Source organism: Lichenostomus cassidix, chromosome 20 (genome assembly GCF_008360975.1).
Source record: "Lichenostomus cassidix isolate B80296 chromosome 20, HeHo_3.0, whole genome shotgun sequence".
NCBI classification, from domain to species: Eukaryota; Metazoa; Chordata; class Aves; order Passeriformes; family Meliphagidae; genus Lichenostomus; species Lichenostomus cassidix.
Window position 1 is genome coordinate 8564226 of NC_139500.1, and position 17642 is coordinate 8581867.

Below are 17642 nucleotides of genomic sequence, written 5' to 3' on the forward strand. Positions count from 1 at the left end.
CAGAAGGAATTCAGTCGATGTGTGGAAAAGATGACAGACAGTTGCAGACACAGAGTAGTGACAACCCGCCTTGTGTGTTAATAATGTCATCAAATGCAGATGGTAGAGGAGGAGGAATGAAAGACCAGGTAACAAGCTAATCCCAGACCCCTGTTCTTCCAGCATGCCTGTCCTGTTTCTAAAGACACTCACTGCAAGACCACGGAGAAATGACCTTCCTTTACTCATCACCACACTGAGAAGCTGCAGGAGCTATAGGTGTTACCAGCCTGCTGTGATCTGCCCTTCCAGGGGAGCTCCCTAAACCCCACCGAACTCTGGGACAAAGCTGCCACACACAGTGGTGGGCTTGGACTCACGTAACAACAGTTCTTCAATTCAGACAACCTCCTCATTGGCACTTATAGGAAGGAAACATATAGAGGGACCACACAATATATAACTGAAAGGGAAGCTCTGTGTATGCCAGCACATAAACACAGAACACCAGCAGCCACAGATGAGAAGGACCAAGTTAGAGTTAATGACAAAGGGCTTCACTTTATTCAGCCATAGGAAGGAATGGGCTCTTTGGTAAGGGACTCCAACACGACTCAGAAGTGCCACTTGGCAGAACCAGTCCTCTAAAGCTTTCTTTAAAAAAAAGTCTGATTTTGAAATCAACTCCAGTTCAATTTTTTGCTGTTATTTTAAACTAAGCTTTTGGACTATTTAAGCAAGTTTCCAAGGTTCTTGCTGCATAATTAAGGGCCACAAATTCACATTTTCTCAAAGCAAATGCAGAGGGTTTTGTTCTGCAGTTTCTGGGAAGACCAAAACATCTTGAAACACCTTGTGGTAACAGAAGGGAAAGCGTTAAGGCAGCAGTTGCAGCAACCCATGGTCTTCTATTCCATGGTGTTCCAGCACTTACGAGCCCAAAGATGTTGTAACTGTCCCAAGAGGATGCCAAGTTCAGGACTATGTAATTATTTACTTAGCAACTTTTCCTAATTACACAGCAGTTGTGAACTGATCGCACACTTTGTTTAAACATTAATAACTTATGCAGATTTTGGCATTTAAAGAACTTTTGTTGACCGCCAACCCACACAAACTTCAGAGAGCACTGACAGTCTGTGTGCACCAATGCACCACACAGAGCTGCTCTTATTTCTTCTTTTTGGCAGAAAAATTCCCATTCTCCCCTGAAGACTGAGCTGGCTGCAGCCAGTGCCTGACCTCTAGTGGCATTGCTCATGTCCCTTCCCAGTCAGCACCAGCTCACATCTTTCTCCTCTCTAATTTTACATCTCCTGGATTTCAATCCACTTTAACACAGTACTGAGTCGTGGACAGTGCAATCCTAAACCCTACAGTACAGGTATGTGACAAGCGAAAAAAACGGTAAAAAGCACTTGAAAGGCACTTTCAGCCCCACAGCAGTGCTGTGGTTGGAATTTTCGTTTGGAAACAGTAAAGAATAATTATATGAGAAATAAAGTAATTCTGCACTTTGCAGCCCAGTTTTGTATGTAACAGTTACCAAAAACCTGCCTTGAACACAGGTGACAGAAATGCAGCTTATTGAAGAGCAGGAAAGAGATGTGGGACCCAGGTACATTCTGCACAGTGTAGGTGACACTTCAGAACTGGCAAAACAGGTAACCTTATACGGCCACTTGTTTTAAGATACCAGTTACTGCCAAAGAAATGACAAAAAAAAAGCCCAAAAGTAACACCAAATGATTTTGCAGGAAAATGTTGTCTCCATTTCTTTTACAGACCTTATGGGTCAGAAAAGTTCAGGTACTGCAAACAGTAAAGACAAACCAAACACAACTTTTCTCTCCCTCAACAAATCATATTATTTGATAGGATGCTCCTTTGCTAGATGCTTATAAATGAGACACTCTGCTGATGCACACTAGGTACGGGGAGCTGCTTGCTTCTGAAGCAGTAAATTCTAGGAAGAATGCAAAGGTGGACAAGGCAGCAGAAGTGAGAGTAGTTTAGAAACTAGACTGGAGTGAAGAAAAACAGAGTGCTCAAGATTTCCCTACATCTGACAACTGTTCACTCCAGTCTATGGGTCTTAATACCTGAAGGGTTAAACTTGGTGTTACAGAGCAGGCTAAAAGAGAAGCCAACCCACCCCCCCCCGCCCCCCAAAACTGGTACTGTATGAATTAAGACCACTGAAATGAGCAAATGCTGGTTTGGTCACCATAAAAATACACTGAGCAGAGCCTGTGGCCTTGCTTTTCCTTTGGTTCACTGCAGCAGCAATTCCCCTGAAGAATGCAGGGTGTTTCTCCTGCTGCAGACAAGTCTCTAAGGCCTGTTGGGCATTAAGTAAAAGGTTTGCTTTCCACTTTTCCAGTAACAGTACCAAGGGAGGGTTGGAGATGGTCACACTCCTTTATGAAATCAAATCAGAGGCACGTGCATCCAAAAACACAAGCCTGAGCCTTACAACCTGAGGTCAAAGTGGTTTCAAAGAAGCTGAATGACACCAGGTGTCTCACAAGAAGAGCTCTACTCACCAAGCAATCTAGGGACTCTTCTCCAACAAACCAAAAAGAGGATTTTGAAAACAAAACAGAATTAAGTGTTGGGTCTCTAAGGACAGGCAGGTATGCTCTAGGTACATTTACCACATTATCTATTCCAAGCTTAAATTATAATGCTGAAACTAAACTGTTTGTCCAACTTAAATAATGAACATCAGCTGAGATGCAAAGACGTGTTTTTATTGCAAGCACAGTGAGCAGAGAGTGGGTGGCATCTTCATGATGTGCCTGAGGGCAGATTTAAACCAGCCACCCTTCTGGTTTTAGGGCTCGTTGCTGTCAGGTGTACATCATTTCTGCCATGTGAGACATTTTCTTTGGAATATACAAGTAATACTCCAGGTAACCTGATAGGTCTTCAATTGTCACATCATCCACAAAGGCCCTGGCTTGCTCAGAGCAAGAGCGTGGAGAACTTGAGGGAGTTCTTGATGGCAAAGGCTGGGAGTGATCCTCAGAAACTGTTCTATCAGGTGCCAGTGGGAGGGTGTTCTGCAAGCCAGAGAATTTGTACACTTCCATATCTTGCCACAGTTTGCACTGACAGGCTTTATCTGCACATGCACATGGCATACTCGTGTTCAGCCTGGACATAGACTGGAAGTCAGAAAGCTCCACGGTCTTTAGGCTTGCTTTGGATACTGTTGAAGCTGCAGCTGGAGAGTTCTCCTGTCTGTTCTCTGATGGCAACTGTGCAACAGAAACTCCCAAAGACCCATCAACTCCCTCCTGGCCAATGTCTGGAGTGATGCTGCAGCGTTCGTGTGCACAAGCTTCCTTTGGGACTGGCATCCTGAACCCACTGCTGTCCTCCTGGGCATCAGCCTGGCTCTTCTGCACCAGCTGGCTGCATGTGGAATGTGATTTTGTGCTGCAATGGATAAACTTTGGAGGATGAAGAATTGGAGACTTGGAACGCCTGCGACGCTGGGTTCTCACAACTCCTCTCGAAGGCTTCTTCACAGACCTGCCAGGGAAAGACACAAAAGGGAGTGAAGATTCACTAAAAGACTTATTGCTGGCTTACAAGTAACACTGGGCAAAAGCTCTAGTGCATTTATACTGCATGCACGAGCTTTAAGTTCAGAGTATTTGTTCAGGGGCTAGCTTGGAATTTAACATTGTTCTAGCCAAGCAGCTATGTAAAATATAAAAGGAACACCACAGAAATGAATCTCAAAGAGTGGCCTTGAAAAGTTAGGAAATGAGTAAAGCATGTGAGACATGACAAAATAATCTCTAAGAGAAGGATAAAGCATGAGAAAAGAGCATGAAATTAATGAATTGAGAGCAAAGGGTGGTTTTGTTTCAGATGAGCATGAAGTTCTGCAGAGATACTCCAGAAACCAATTCTTTATTTTTATCTAGTTCACAAAGCACAATGACAGCTTCTGCACTGTCAAACAATGATTGGAAGAGATGCATTCATGATTGTCTGATTCAAAACCAGCAGCTTACATCTGTACTGAGAAATATCTATAATGTTTAACAACCTACAGCTGACCAGCATTTCCTTTCACATCACATAAATAAAGAATAGCAGTCATATATGGAGAGAAAAAGGTTGTGTGAGTATTTGGAAAAGTTTTTTAGTAAAGACAATTTGGGTCCCTTGTTTAGAGGTGCACCAGCTAGAAACTGTCTACTTAACATTCCTTTTCCATGCAGTATCATTCGAAATAGTCTGATAATCCCAAGCTTCTCTTACCCATGCCAGGTTTCCTTAGAAGCACAAACAGTCTTAGGTTTGGTTTCATCTGCCACTGTTCTAACTATTGCTCTGGGACTTGTCCCATCACCCACAGAGAGAGAAGTGGTAGATCTGTGAGAGACAGAATGAAGAGTTAACAGCCTACACTGGTTAGTGTTACGATAATGAAAAAAAAAACCTTGCACATTTTCTTTCCCAGAAAATATTGCTCCAAATCATTTAGAATATGTCTTAAAAGACCTGCCCACAAAGACCCAAATCAGCAGGACAAGAATTTACACACTCCCATCTCCAAGGTCTGTACAACAGACCCTTTCACCAAGCGATGCTGTCCACAGCTCCACGTGTCAGTGACAAACACACACAATGGCCAAATTTCAGCTTCCCAGGAGAGGGGAGGGCAGAAACACCATCACTGAAGAAACACGTCTCTTTTTCCAGAGACAAATAAGCCATTCTTTCCTAAAAATAAATGTTCTTTGGACATAAATAGACTTTGTTTAGCTGAAGAACATTTAAGCCTCTGTCTAACATTGCCTGTCAACGTAAGATAAAATTCTTCATACTCCTGCAAGTTGAATCATTTGAGCCACAGAGCTGTGTCAGACCTTCAGCTTCAAATCAAGGCAGAGACTTTAGTAGATTTACTAAATTTTCTGGTGCTATAAATTCATTCCAGATTCCCATTTTGAAGGACTTTCAATAAGCCTGAGAACAATTTTTCCAAGTTGTGACTTCACGTATTACACTGGAATGCCCAAGAAAATTATTTTCCAAATCCTATGCTAAATTTGTTTGTAAACAAGACAGATTTCCTGAAAAGTGAAAGTAAGTCCCTCCACACTGATCTAGGATGGGGTTAAGAGAATCCAAACTATTAATCAAACTAACTTCCATTTAAAGGATAATGAACACAGAACACAAAATCGAAGGCCACCAGTAAAAACTCCAAAGTGATCAAATATGCCTTGCTGAAGGATGGGACAAGAGATACTGAAGAAATGAGAGGTAATTAATTACTAATGAGTTTAATTACTTAAATAAAAGATAACTTTAGAATCCCATCTACTCACAATCTCAGCTCTGTGGTAATTCTAGTTACCACCTTAATCTTTACATGCTGCCTTACCTACCCTTTCATTTCAGCAACAGTGTAATTGCATCACTGACAACAGCTTACAGGAACGCAGGATTATACAGGTAATATGCAACGGTGTGCATTTGTCATCAGAAAAAAACATTATATGGAAGCCTTTCTTTATTTATTTTCAGGTGAAAATTATCATTACCAACAGAAGACACATTGTGCTTGTGTTCTGCCACCTGAACACTGAAGGTAAGTGCCATGAGTCAAATGTTCACAAACCAAGAAAACACAAAAAGCATTCTTTCCCATTTAGTGATTTTGGTTATAAATAGAAATTTTGTGACAGCAATGAAAATAGTTTGTGTGGGAATCATGCACTGAATCTAACGCTGTCCCTTACTGACATAGAAAGGAAGTTTCTCTCCTGGGAAAATATGTGATTTTATTCTTATGACAGGCCTTCAGAGCCAAGGCAATATGCTAACTTCAAAATCAGAGTTCTAGTCCTCTGGACTCCAGTACTGGTAACCTCTGGCAGCCAGATTCATGCCAAAATTCATTTCAAGCACATTGCCAGCTGATGATGATTGTGAGGTTTCTTTCAAGCCTGTTGCAAGCTGACAGCAATCAAACAAATTACAATTCCTTGAGAAGTGCAGTCTGCAGGTAGTGAATTTATTTCAGTCTGTTTAACTACAATGAAGGCTTTCTGTGCCTAACCTTTTGCAATTACCTCATTTCCCCAAATTTCACAGCAAGGGTGTTCCCTTTGAGTCCACTTGTAAGACGTTAAGTCTGTGCCTCCCTGTGGTGTTACTTACCCAGCTGTGTCAACTCTCAGCTTTTTGAATGCTGTCTGCAGGCTTTCCTCTTCTCCATCTTTTGCTTCTGATTTCATCATTGGATGGCCAGAAGCTGATGGAATTACCATGTACTGCTACAAGCAGAAAAAAGACATACAAAAATAAGGGCCAAATCCTTGTTAAAAACATTAGTTGCCCAGCAGCACTGTAATACATGAAAATAAACTCAAAATAGCACACTGAGCACACAAAGCTGAGGTCATTCTAGTAGAACATTTTTGAAAGCTGATTCAGAACAAGCTTTATGATACCCAAGAATGAAACAAACAGTCTGTTGTACAACTGTAGGTGAATTAACAATTCAAAGTCAAATTTGGTGTCAATAGCATCTTGCACATACATTACAGTCCAGCCAAAGTCTTCCACTTGTACTACAGTGCTACCTGAATAATTGCAGGAGAGGTGAAAGGGAGAAGGAACAAGACCATTAGAAACAGTCAACCTTCTGCAACTCTTATTTCCAGATTTGGGACTCAGTGTTACACGTGACACTTTTAAAAAAACCCAAACCAAGAAATTTTTCTTAAAACAAGGTAACGTTTTAAGCCAAACAAAACTTTAGGACCTTATGTCTAGGTCCCAGCAAGAGTTATACAGTCCTATCAGAACATGGTATTTTGGTTACAAATAGCTGTTAAAATTTTCCTATATCAGCTCATGAACAAGTACAAATACAAACAAATACAAAAAGCAATCAGAAAGCTTGTTTTAAAGTTAAAGAAAATATATATAAAAACTGGCTGATTTATTTTTTCTTCATCTACCCTGGCCATCATTTCATTTAGCTACAAAGGATCTCAAATCTTTCTAAATTTGATGGTCTTTGGGCTTGCTGGAGATCAGGCACTAGTGGTGTATCCCAGGGTCAAGACTGTCCAGTCCTATTAAACATCTTCATTAATGATCTGGATGATGTGGCAAGAAACCCTCATAACATCTGCTGATGTCACCAAACTGGAATGAATGGCTGATTCACCAGTAGGACCTCAACAGGAACCTCATGAACTTCAGCAAAGGGAAGAGCAAAGCTCTTCACAAGTTTTTTTTTTTTTTTTGTAGTAAGGAAAAGAACTCTTCACGGAGACCATTTTATCTGAAGCTCTTCAGCTCAGTTTACTTATGCAGAGGGATGGGAGTAGCTTCTGTTCCCTCACCCCTCATTCCAGGTGGAGGAGGCAGCTCTCCCCACACTTGCTCTGGCTGCTCACTTTGCTATGATTTCACCTGGACGCCCTGCATTGCAGACAGCTATTATGACACACACAGAAGGATAATGTAGCATAACAATTTCAAGGCACATGTTGTCCCATGAGTCAGACAGGGAGTAAACAGGAGAGGAAGAACCTTAAACAGACACTGACAACATGATGCTCATCTGAGCAAGTTACTATTTCATATATTCTCTTAGCCAAATACTACTGCTCTGATGAAACAGATGGTGCCAACTTCACTTTTATTCCTTGGCCCCCCAGCCATCCTCAGATGATTCTCTACTATGAAAATAAAAATTCAGGCTACTTTTTTTTTTTTTAACAGCAAACTCCTATATTACATACCTTTAGCAGGAACATGAGAGTAAAAAGTTTTTAAATCACTGTACATTATTAAAAAAAAGTACCAGTTTTTAGATTAAATATTTTATCATGCTGCCATTCATCACCGACCCTGAAAAACCTCAAAACAATGGGGAACTTATTTAGATAAAAACCCACTCATTGGGTGACAACAAAATATAAGCTTAAGCATTTTAGACGCACCAGCCAACTAGCATCAATTTTAAAAAGAACCAATCACTGTGAAAACTAGCCGAAGTTTACCGTGTCAAAAACCACATTGAAACTTACATCCTTTACCTCCTAGGAAAACACACACCTTCCCTTTTCCATTTTATTTTGGGCTGTTTCCCAGAACAGCGCGCTACAAAGCCCGCCGAGCAGTGCCGCTCACGGCAGCGGCGATGGCCAGGGCGATGGCCAGGGCGATGGCCAGGGCGATGGCCAGGGCGATGGACAGGGCTGGGCACTCCGTCCATCCATCCCGGGTGAGCACGGCACGGACAGCGCTGCTCACAGCTCCCGGCCGTGCCGGGCCACGGCCCCAGGGGGAGCACGTGGGCCGCGGGACGGGAACTTTGAAATCTCGCTTTTTTCATTTTAAGTTTTTTAAAATCTGTATTTTTTAATTCTGTGTTTTTAACCGCTCGGAGTTCCCTCCGCAGCGCTTCCCGCCCGCCCCCGGGCAGCCCCAGCAGCCCCTGCCGCTGCCCCGCGGCCCGGCTCCGGGGCTCGGCCGTGACTCAGCACCGCCCCGCGCCCGCCGCGCTCCCCCAGCGCCCGCCGCCCTCCTCAGGGAACCGCGGCGGGAACCGCGCGGGAAGGGCTCGCCGCGGGGACGCGACGGCACCCACCGGCCCCGGCGGCTGCGGGAGCGAGGGGGGACCGCGCAGGGGAGCGGGATGAGGACGGGGCGGGACAGGGACGGACGCGGGACGGGACCCGCACTCACTCACTCACCGCGCTCCCGCGCCGGCCCGGCGCCCACCGCCCGCCGCCGCCCCCCCGGAACCGCCGCCGCTCGCGCACGCGCACCCGACCGGGCGGGCGGGGCCGGGCGCGCCCCCGCGGGCCGTGACGTCACGTCCTGTTGTGCTGCGCGCCCCGGGCAGCGGCGGCGGGTGAGTGACGGCCCGGGACCCCCGCGACCCCCGCGCCCGGCCCGGGGCGGCCCTGCTCGGCCGGGGGGCACCGCGGGGGTGCCGCGGGGCACGGGGGGAGCGGAGGGGCCGCCGGCGGTGCTCCCGGCGGGGCGGCGAGAGGAGGCCGCGGGACAGGTGTCGGAGCGGGGCGGCGCTGGGCTGCCGCGGCTGCGGAGCCTCGGGCGGGCACGGGCAGCGGGTGTGGGCCAGGCCTGGCGCTGGAGCCCCTCGGCCGTGCCCCGTGCGGGACAGCGGGGTGTCACTGCGGGCAGTGCCGGGGGGAAAGGCTCGGCAGGATCTCAGCAAGGTGTGAATGCCTGAGGGGTGGGCACGGAGAGGAGTCAGGCTTTGCTCGCTGGTGCCCGCGGACAGGACCAGAGGCCATGGGCGCAAGCTGAAATGTTGTCTGAGCATAAGGAAGCGCTTTTCTTTGAGGGTGGCTGAGCACACGCTGCCCAGCGAGGCTCCGGAGTCTCCCTCCTTGGAGTTATTGCAAGGCTACCTGGATATGGTCCTGGGAAACCAGCCTGGGGTAAGCCCTGCTTGAACAGGGGAGCTGGACCCCCAAGGATCCCTGCCAGCCTAAGCCATAATGTGATTCTGTACCTTTCTGAACCTTTGCTGCAGGTCTCATACTCTCAACTTAAGTTACACAGGTTGCCAGGATCCATGTAGTTTGTTCACCCATTGATAAAAGGTGCTTTGCTATTCTTGACACAGGCTGGGCTTGTTCTGAAAAATTCAGACTTTGAAGTTCACAGAGAAAAGCCCAGGGTAGGTCTGGTCAGAAGGCAGTGACATTGCCCATGGAAGACTTACCCATCATAGAATCAGTCAGTTTTGTACAGACCATCTGTGTTCAAACCTCAGCATCAAATCCCAATTTCTATATTTCAGTTTATTCTATATGGCACTGTTGGTTACCCACTGAAAATACATCAATGGACTTGGAAGCGAAAGATGAAGAGGAGGAGAGTCTACAAACAGCATTCAAAAAGCTGAGAGTGGATGCAGCAGGGTAAGTGAGCAACAAAAAAGGCAATGTAATTTGTCAGGTTTTTATTACATACTTGTTTTCTATTATTTTGCATTTCAAAAAGAAAAAGTCATTTGGTGGAAGGTTCTTTGCTTGCCAAGGTAATACAACTGCATCACTTAAGATGAAATGCAGTCATTATAACTGTCTAATAGGCAAAGCAGTACTTTATTACAGACTAATTTTGAAACAACATCCAACTGAAATTACACAGTGACTGTATGAAAACATGAAAAGTCTTGCCCAAAGCAGTGAACACACTTAACTGTCGTAGCTGTAGTCACCTGGTGTGATACAGAATTTGTCTGTTCCTGTAAACACTGGTGTCTGCAGCCAGTGTTTTTTACTTTTATCAGCTTTTATTTAGCACACAAAATTTTCCTTGGAAAGCATCTGGAGATCAGCACCAACATCTTGAAGTGTTCTGGAGCGCCCAATCTCACTGGGAAGGGTCAGGCTAAATATGAGCACTGAGCAGTTCTGATTTCATGGGTTTTGTGGAGTAAAACATCTGCAGACATTCTTACACTAAAAACTTACTCAGTAAGATACTGGGTGTGCTGATACTGTGTAGTGTAAGAGCTAATAAAATTATGCAGTCTAACACTCTGCGAGACAGTTCACTTGAAGTCTTTTGGGAATTCACAAACACGAGAGGAAAGCTTTGTGCTGACAGTGTTACCTTGTGAATTCATCTCCACAGCCATCAACACTGTGAATTCAGGACTTCCTCTGCATGTGGAAATATATTTTGCTTTGCTACTCATTTCCTCTGCTTCAGGAGGTCTTCTGAGCAATGTGGAAAAAATAGCTGTTCTCTGTCAAGGAACTATGGTTATTAAACATACCATTTTTGATGTAGTACCACTGGCAGACTGTGTGGGCTTCTAGTTGATTCCTGATGACATCTTAGGCATAAAAAGATCTTGTTTTGCAGGCATGTGTTGTGAACAGCTCAAGTCTTGTGACTAATCCCTTAAGATCGACTTTGGGCAGAGTATTTGGGCTCTTTTCTAGAATTTCAGCCTCATTTCTTACAATTTCCTATCTTGTGTTCCAAATCATACCTGCAGCCATCATAAATATAAGTACAGATTCATGTGCTGAGGCATTCATGTTTGTCATCTGGAGCTCCAGGGTCAGATGCTTTTTTCATTCCATGCTTATCTCAAAAATTTAATGAGAACTAAATAAATCAGTTATCTGTCCTTGTCTGTTGTACCTCATCCACTTCTTCACCGACTCCCCCTCATCATGCTGCTCCATGTGCCTGACTTTGCATTTCAGAGGAGTAGGAGTCTATCTTTAATGACTATTGTGTGAGAAGAACGTTTGGAACCTGAGTTTACATTCCTTTAACATGTCATTTTAGTACAAATGGGGCATGGTGACATCAACCTCTGGGCATTTTGGCTGCCTTGCATTTCATCTCACCTATCTTTAGCCACTTGATGAGGCCAGCATAGTAAGAGGGGTCAGATTAATCTCTGTGATGCCCTGTTTCTACCCACTGACACAGAGGGAGTCAAGGCAGCAAATTAGACTGGCTTAGCTGAGCATCCAGAGCACATAGGCTGAATGTGGGCCTCTGGAGCCATATGTTCAGGCATTTCTGTGATGTGGCATTTCCCTTTTTACCCAGATGTATTGCAGCTCTCTCCGTGGGCGACGGGATGATTCTTAGAACAACGACAAGAGCAGCCATGGATGGAGCCAAGCAGCAGCCTGTCAGCTCCAAGGAAGCGTGGCATGGGTAAAACATAAGACATTGAACAGTTGCAGGTTGCTTTCAGTTCAAGTTGTTGATGATTAGTTGCTTCAACAAATATTTTCTATCACAAAATGTTTCCATAACTGGTGTGTTATTTTTAAGGGCATTTCATCAAAGTCTTTAAAAACAATATTGCCCTTCTCTTAGAGAAGGTTCCTAAAACTTTCTTTTCCACTGATTCCATCAGTAGTACTTCTCTATGAGTCTGAAGCCTTTGCAGCCCCCTCTCACCTCACTCTTGAGTTCTTTTATTTATTTTGAAGTACCTGGATATTCAGTGTGACTCTGCCAGCAGCTCCAGCTGATCCAGGTTCTGCACTACAGTTCAATTTGGGATGACAAAATATCATTTGCTAAGGCAGAAGACTTTGGGGGAAGCACCTTGAATAAGAAGATTTGGGGGGAAGCACCTTGAATAAGGGTTGCTTGTATGTATCTTTCCTTTGGGGGAACCCGAATTTCTTCAGAGTTCTCCACGATCCCTGTCAGAGATTGTAAGTGACCAGTCATCTGGTATTTCCAAGCAGAAAAATAATGTTATAAAATGTTTTTAGCCACATATTAGAGTTTCTTGAGCTGTGGTGTAGATTCTGGAGTTACCCACTTGCTCACCTGTTGTACCCTGCAGGTGTGTGAGAAAGCCTTCCCGAGGATCAGCAAGGGTCCCGCGGCGCCGGCGCTCCAAGTCTCCGGTCCTGCACCCTCCCAAGTTCACATACTGCAACATGAAAGCCAGCAACCAGCTGAAACACAAAACCCAGGCAGACACTTCAAAGGGTGTCATCAGCTCAGATGTTTTTGTCCCAGCAGAACATGGTACGAAGGACGGGCAGGATCCTCACCTTGAGGCCAGTAACGACAGAACTGAACCGTTGGAAGCTTTCACCGCCGAAGAGCCTTTGCCGAAGCCGGGGGAGAGCTGCCCTGCTCTCTCCTCATCCTTTGAGAACAGCCTGTGTTCTAAGCAAACGTCAGATTTCCAGTCCTTATCCATGCTTAGCAACGGCAGGCAGTGCCCTTGTACGGACAAGAAGTGCCAGTGCAAGCAGTGGCGCACCATGGAGGTGTATTCCTTCTCCGGCCTGCGCAGCGTCCTGTCCGAGTGCGAGAAGGCTGTCCTGGGAGTCCATGCCCACTCCCTCCAAAACAGAGCCCCCTGTGGGACAGCCTCATCAAGCTCCCTGAGGTCTTGTTCTGAGCAAGCTCGAGCCTTTGTGGATGACGTGACTATTGAAGATCTTTCAGGATATATGGAATACTACTTATATATTCCCAAGAAAATGTCTCACATGGCAGAGATGATGTATACTTGACTGTAAGCAATAGAGAATTCTGAAGCAGAGTTTGTTACAATGGTTGGGCTAATTGCTTTGTCAGTGCCATGTTTTCACTGTTGTGTGTTTGATTAAATGTTTCTTTGCCTCATACAGTTTAGTTTTCTAATAAAATGAAAAATTAAATATAGTTTCTGAGCTTAGTTCTAAAAAGAATGCACTAAAGTCTCTGAATACCTTAACAAAAGCACTCTAGATCAAATGAGCTCTGTTTGGTTTTTGGTTTGTGCTGTGCATATGCTCTGTATGCTGTTTTCATTACGTTTTGGAAAAAAAAAAAGCAAACAAAACCAAAAATCTTGTAGAATTTTTCTGAAATTTTAAGTGTTTGAAAGGTTCATTCTTAATGTATCTCAGTACTTAGAGAAAAGTTTCACAGCTACAGCTCTATCCTTCTCATCCTGCTCTAGAGAGAAGGATGAGAAGGCATTTAGCATTTTGGATAGGATGAATATCCTTTCCTTGAACACTAGCTGGCTCCTTTTTTTAGTTGGATCAAGTTGTGAATGCTTCTTCCTCACAAATTTTTGGGAGGTCCAGAACATGCGGGTGTGTGCTTGGACCCTTCCTTAATCTAACTCGCTCACTGTTAAGCAGTTCTATTTTTCTGCAGATAAGTGAAGCTCTTAGAAGTAAAAATATATTTTGTTATTTGTGCTTTACAGATGGAATAATTTAGAGGGGAGTGCAGCAGGCTACCAGGTTTTTTGGGCTGTGCAGTCTCAGAAGTGGAAAGGAAGGCACCATCTATACAGGATGTTTCTGAGCACATCTGATACACAGAGCTGTGTGGAAAGGGGGTGAGCAAGAAGTGTGTATCATCCTGGCTTTTGTGCTGTAGAGCTATGACATTCCTGCTGGTTGAAAATACTGCAATAAAAGATTTTGTTGCCGAGACTTGCATTAATAAATGTTTGTCAAAACCCAGCAAATTAAAGTCTGAATAATTTGACTTACACTCATCTCCCCTCAAGACTTTTTTATTTTTTAAAAAACATAACAAAACTCTGGTTTTGGTGTCAGCTGTACATGCTCAACAACTCCGTCTGAGTAAAGTACTGTCATTTTTACTTACATTCTTAAAAATGATTGGTCAGCAAGCCAAGGAGGCACAAGCAGTTGTGCAAAAATAGATAACAGCAGATGTGGACAGTTGGCCTTGCATTCTGTGCTGGAGAAGGCTCACACATTCTAGATGATAATCACTGTAGATTTCATTCTAACCATCCCTACAATTTACACTGCAAATCCAGGACGTTGAGATTTAAAGTCCAAATAAATCGAAAAACATAGGAATATAACGAAAACTGTAATTTTGCTCTTAGATTTCATGCAGATACTTAGCATGCAATATTTCACTTAAATACGACATTTCTACATTTTCTCGTGTCGCCTCCCTCTTCCAGCACTATTCTGCAATACCCACACACACTTAGGGTTTTCTCCGCTTTCCCTTCTTTCTCCCTACAAAAAATCTGGTATCATATGCACTTTGCATTTAAACATAAATATTTAGTACCAGTTATCTTTGCTGCTGCTATTTTTGAAGGGTGTTTCTGCTTCAGCAGAGGGTGTCTGCTCCTATTTTTCTGTTTTCGTTCATGTTTTGGTTTTGCGCCCTCTTTAAAACCATTGGAATTGTTGCTAGACAGAGGGTTTCCCCCCTTTCAAGTTTCCCTGCCTCTTGGCAAGCACTGATCTATATGTGTGAAGCTGAGGCACAGCTCTTCCACATGCACAAAAATGCTTATTTAAGCCTGGTATTGGTTGTCCCCACTCTGCTCTGCATCTGAAGCCTTACGAAGGGGCACAGCAAGGCCCTTCCGTGGAAATGTGGAGTGGCAGCCTGGCTCAAGGTCACCTTGGGGCAGTTTCTGCTGTGCTGCTCTTTAACAAAGTGTGCAGAACCCCGGGAAGTGTCTGGACTGGTGTTACATAAACCCAGTACTGATGGACAGCATTGGAAGGGAAGGGCACGTTTTCAGCTGTGGAGCAGGACGATGTGCCACAGACCTGCTGTGCCCAGGGAGAGAGGAGGAATTGAGGAAATCATGGAGCGTAAACTAGTGCAAGATACACCCTGAAACTGAGGGCTGAGAAATGAATTCAGGTTGCCAGAACGCTGGCTGGGAGTCAAAAGCCTGAGACCAGGTTCTGAGGGGACACTTCCACTGTGGAGGACTGAAGTAACTACTAGTGAAGGAGGAAGGAAAAGGGGAAAAAAGGCATTAACTCACTGGTTTTGTGTTCTACCTGAACCCCTATTTGGCTAGTGTTTAAGCACATCTAGTGCTGCCTGCAGCAGAGGAAGGGCAGATATTTTGGTTCTTGACTGCAATCGTGAGGTTTGCGGCAAATGTACTGGAACGTTCCTGCTGACATTTGCAGAGCACAAACCAGCCCCTGGGGGGAAATGATGGGCCCTAAGAGAGGCTCCAGGCCCAAACTTACTGTCTCCATCAAAACCTTCTCAGTTCAGCTCGTTCACATCACTCTGATAATGTAGTGACTTCTGCTTGCTGCCTGCCTGAAACCTCAGGATTTATTGGAAAACTGCCTTTTCTCTGGAAATGCCTGCACAGCACCTTTACCTTGATTGATGAGCAGAGCACTGGTACAAACAGTGCACTGGTACAAACTGAGTGCAGCCTTTTTGCTCCCAGCTGCTGCTGTACCTGCCCCAAAAAGCCTGGGGGACTTTTTCAGTGTGGAGATGCTCTAGAATCTGTCCCCAGTCAATCTACAGAAGAATATGTCTAAAACATTCTGAGAAAGAGCCAGTGGACTTTTTAGACTAATCAGATCCCAGCTCTCTACTTCCTATCTCAGCAGACCTAGCCTGGGTGTTTTCCAGTGGCTTCCCCCACTCCCAGAACTTCACAAGTTCTTGTCTCTCTAGTTTCAGGACTACTTCAGCTGAAGCAGGATGCAGAAGGGCACCCTGGATCAATGACATTTCTTTCTTGCCTTGCAGAAGCCAAATTGAATCTGAGCTAAACGTTGCATTGGCAGATACTGAATCAGGCCACTGGGAAAAAAAAATCAATGGAGCCGTTTCTAGAGCCTGTTTTCCACCCTCTCCTGCTAAAACAGGGAGGGCTCTTCTGTGTCTGCAAAATCCCGTGACCGACTCCATCCTCCTGTTCTCTCATCTCTGTAAGCTCTGCATCAGCTCTGAGATGAGACCATCCCCTGGAGTCTGTATTTCCAAACTGCCAGCATCCACAATCCTGCTCCAATGGCACCTTCTGCCACAGCTCTGCCAGTGCCACCGGGTCTAGCTGCACAGCATGCCATGGGGCAGCCCCACGCCGACCCCTTTGGCGGTCAGGGAGGCTGCGTCGAAGAGGTAAGGATGATCTCAAGGTCACACAAGGTCAGGGGGCTGGCACCCCTCGTGCCCTTCAAGCCTTGCTCAGTTTAGCAAGCCAAAACCCAGCGAAAGAAATAGACCCCTGCAGAGGTACTGTGTACCTGCAGGACCCAGAGGGATGCGCAGACCTGTCATGTTTTACTCCCCACGGCGCAGCATTAATTCATCTCAAAATACACCACTAGATGGGGCCTTCTGGACAGCGATCCAGGGAGAACAGCTGCTGCCTGGTCAACCTGATCCTTACGTTTTTTTCACCCACAGTGTCCCCTTCCAAGTGTAAGGAGCCCCCAGAGATGCTTCTTGGGCAGTGAGGGGAGGCTGTGGAGCAGAGGGCAGGATGGTGCTGCATGACAGTGCCAGCTCTTCAAAGCTCAGTTTTCCATCAAGTTTGCAGCCCCAAAGCAGAGGCCAAGCAAGAGCCTGTCTGTGTGGGTGCTTCTGACCCTAGTTCAGGGACTTGGGAAGACCTGAGATGGGGAGAGAAGATGGTTTTGGGGGCTGCTGCCTAGGGGAAGGAGAGAACAGGGAGGAGTCAGGGCAGAGCACAGCACTTCCCAGCCTCACCCCTCTCATCACCTTCCTGCACACCCTCAGGAGCAGGACATCACATCACCAAATAATTCATTTTCACCTCCCAATCCCTAGAAACTGCTCCTTGCACTATATCCATGCAGATGGATACCAGTTTGGCCCTTCTCCTTTCCAGTGCTCCTGAGTGAAGTGTGCCTCAGTTTCCCCACTTAAACCAGCTGTTCCAAACGTTCCTGTTTCCATCCTCACCTGTTCCAGTGGTTCACAGCCCTTGCACAGCCCTGAGACTGGCTCCCTGTGCCTACAGAGCCCTCTCTCCCATCCTCCCTAGGACCTGCTCCTACAACCCCCATAACAGGACCAGCTTTATCCCCTGGCACTGGCAACAGTTCCAAGAGTGCCAAATTATCTCCAGCTGCCAGGCTGCTGGAAATGGGGCATGACAAAGCCAAGTGTCACAAAGCAAAAGTCCAGATGTCCAGGTCACAGTATTCAGCTACCTACACACCTGTACCTGCAAACCTCTGGGTGATGCTCATAGGGCTTGGAGAGCAGCAGCAGCTCTGGAAGCCCTAGTGCTCTCCAAGTCTGGCTGGTTTGGAATTGTGACACACCTTGCTAATTCTGGAAGTGACCCCCAGCTGTGCCTCCTCTGTCCAGTTTGGGCAGGCACCCCAGGCTCTGGT

General features: G+C 45.6%; 2 protein-coding genes across 8 annotated transcripts; one reads left to right on the top strand and one right to left on the bottom strand.

The window, feature by feature from the left end:
* Positions 1–2711: 2711 nt before the first annotated feature.
* Positions 2712–8820, bottom strand: OSER1 (oxidative stress responsive serine rich 1). 6 transcript variants are annotated; one of them, XM_085079698.1, is made up of 4 exons: positions 8727–8820; positions 6172–6287; positions 4261–4374; positions 2712–3519 (listed from the first exon to the last, which is right to left on the bottom strand). In XM_085079698.1, the coding sequence occupies exons 2-4, from the start codon at positions 6279–6281 to the stop codon at positions 2832–2834; spliced, it is 912 nt and encodes a 303-aa protein (XP_084935824.1). In that variant the 5' UTR covers positions 6282–6287; positions 8727–8820; the 3' UTR covers positions 2712–2831. The 6 variants fall into 6 exon arrangements, with proteins under 6 accessions (XP_084935824.1, XP_084935825.1, XP_084935823.1 ...); XM_085079699.1 differs by having other exon boundaries at positions 6172–6284; positions 8727–8810; XM_085079697.1 differs by lacking the exon at positions 8727–8820 and adding an exon at positions 7299–7989.
* On the top strand, positions 8761–13986 carry LOC146428769 (oxidative stress-responsive serine-rich protein 1-like). Of its 2 annotated transcripts, none has more exons than XM_085079703.1 (4): positions 8761–8887; positions 9806–9926; positions 11587–11697; positions 12344–13986. In XM_085079703.1, the coding sequence occupies exons 2-4, from the start codon at positions 9850–9852 to the stop codon at positions 13026–13028; spliced, it is 873 nt and encodes a 290-aa protein (XP_084935829.1). In that variant the 5' UTR covers positions 8761–8887; positions 9806–9849; the 3' UTR covers positions 13029–13986. The 2 variants fall into 2 exon arrangements, with proteins under 2 accessions (XP_084935829.1, XP_084935830.1); XM_085079704.1 differs by lacking the exon at positions 8761–8887 and adding an exon at positions 9065–9215.
* The last annotated feature ends 3656 nt before the right edge of the window (positions 13987–17642 follow it).

Excerpts from the sequence above, each read along its gene's own strand:
- OSER1 (XM_085079697.1), bottom strand. Across the intron at positions 4,375-6,171 it reads CTGAGAGTTGACACAGCTGG|ATCTACCACTTCTCTCTCTG; the intron begins GTAAGTAACACC and ends TGTCTCTCACAG. Across the intron at positions 3,520-4,260 it reads TCTAAGGAAACCTGGCATGG|GTCTGTGAAGAAGCCTTCGA; the intron begins GTAAGAGAAGCT and ends TTTCCCTGGCAG.
- LOC146428769 (XM_085079703.1), top strand. The coding sequence starts at position 9,850 with ATGGACTTGGAAGCGAAAGATGAAGAGGAGGAGAGTCTACAAACAGCA. Across the intron at positions 9,927-11,586 it reads CTGAGAGTGGATGCAGCAGG|ATGTATTGCAGCTCTCTCCG; the intron begins GTAAGTGAGCAA and ends CTTTTTACCCAG. Across the intron at positions 11,698-12,343 it reads TCCAAGGAAGCGTGGCATGG|GTGTGTGAGAAAGCCTTCCC; the intron begins GTAAAACATAAG and ends TGTACCCTGCAG.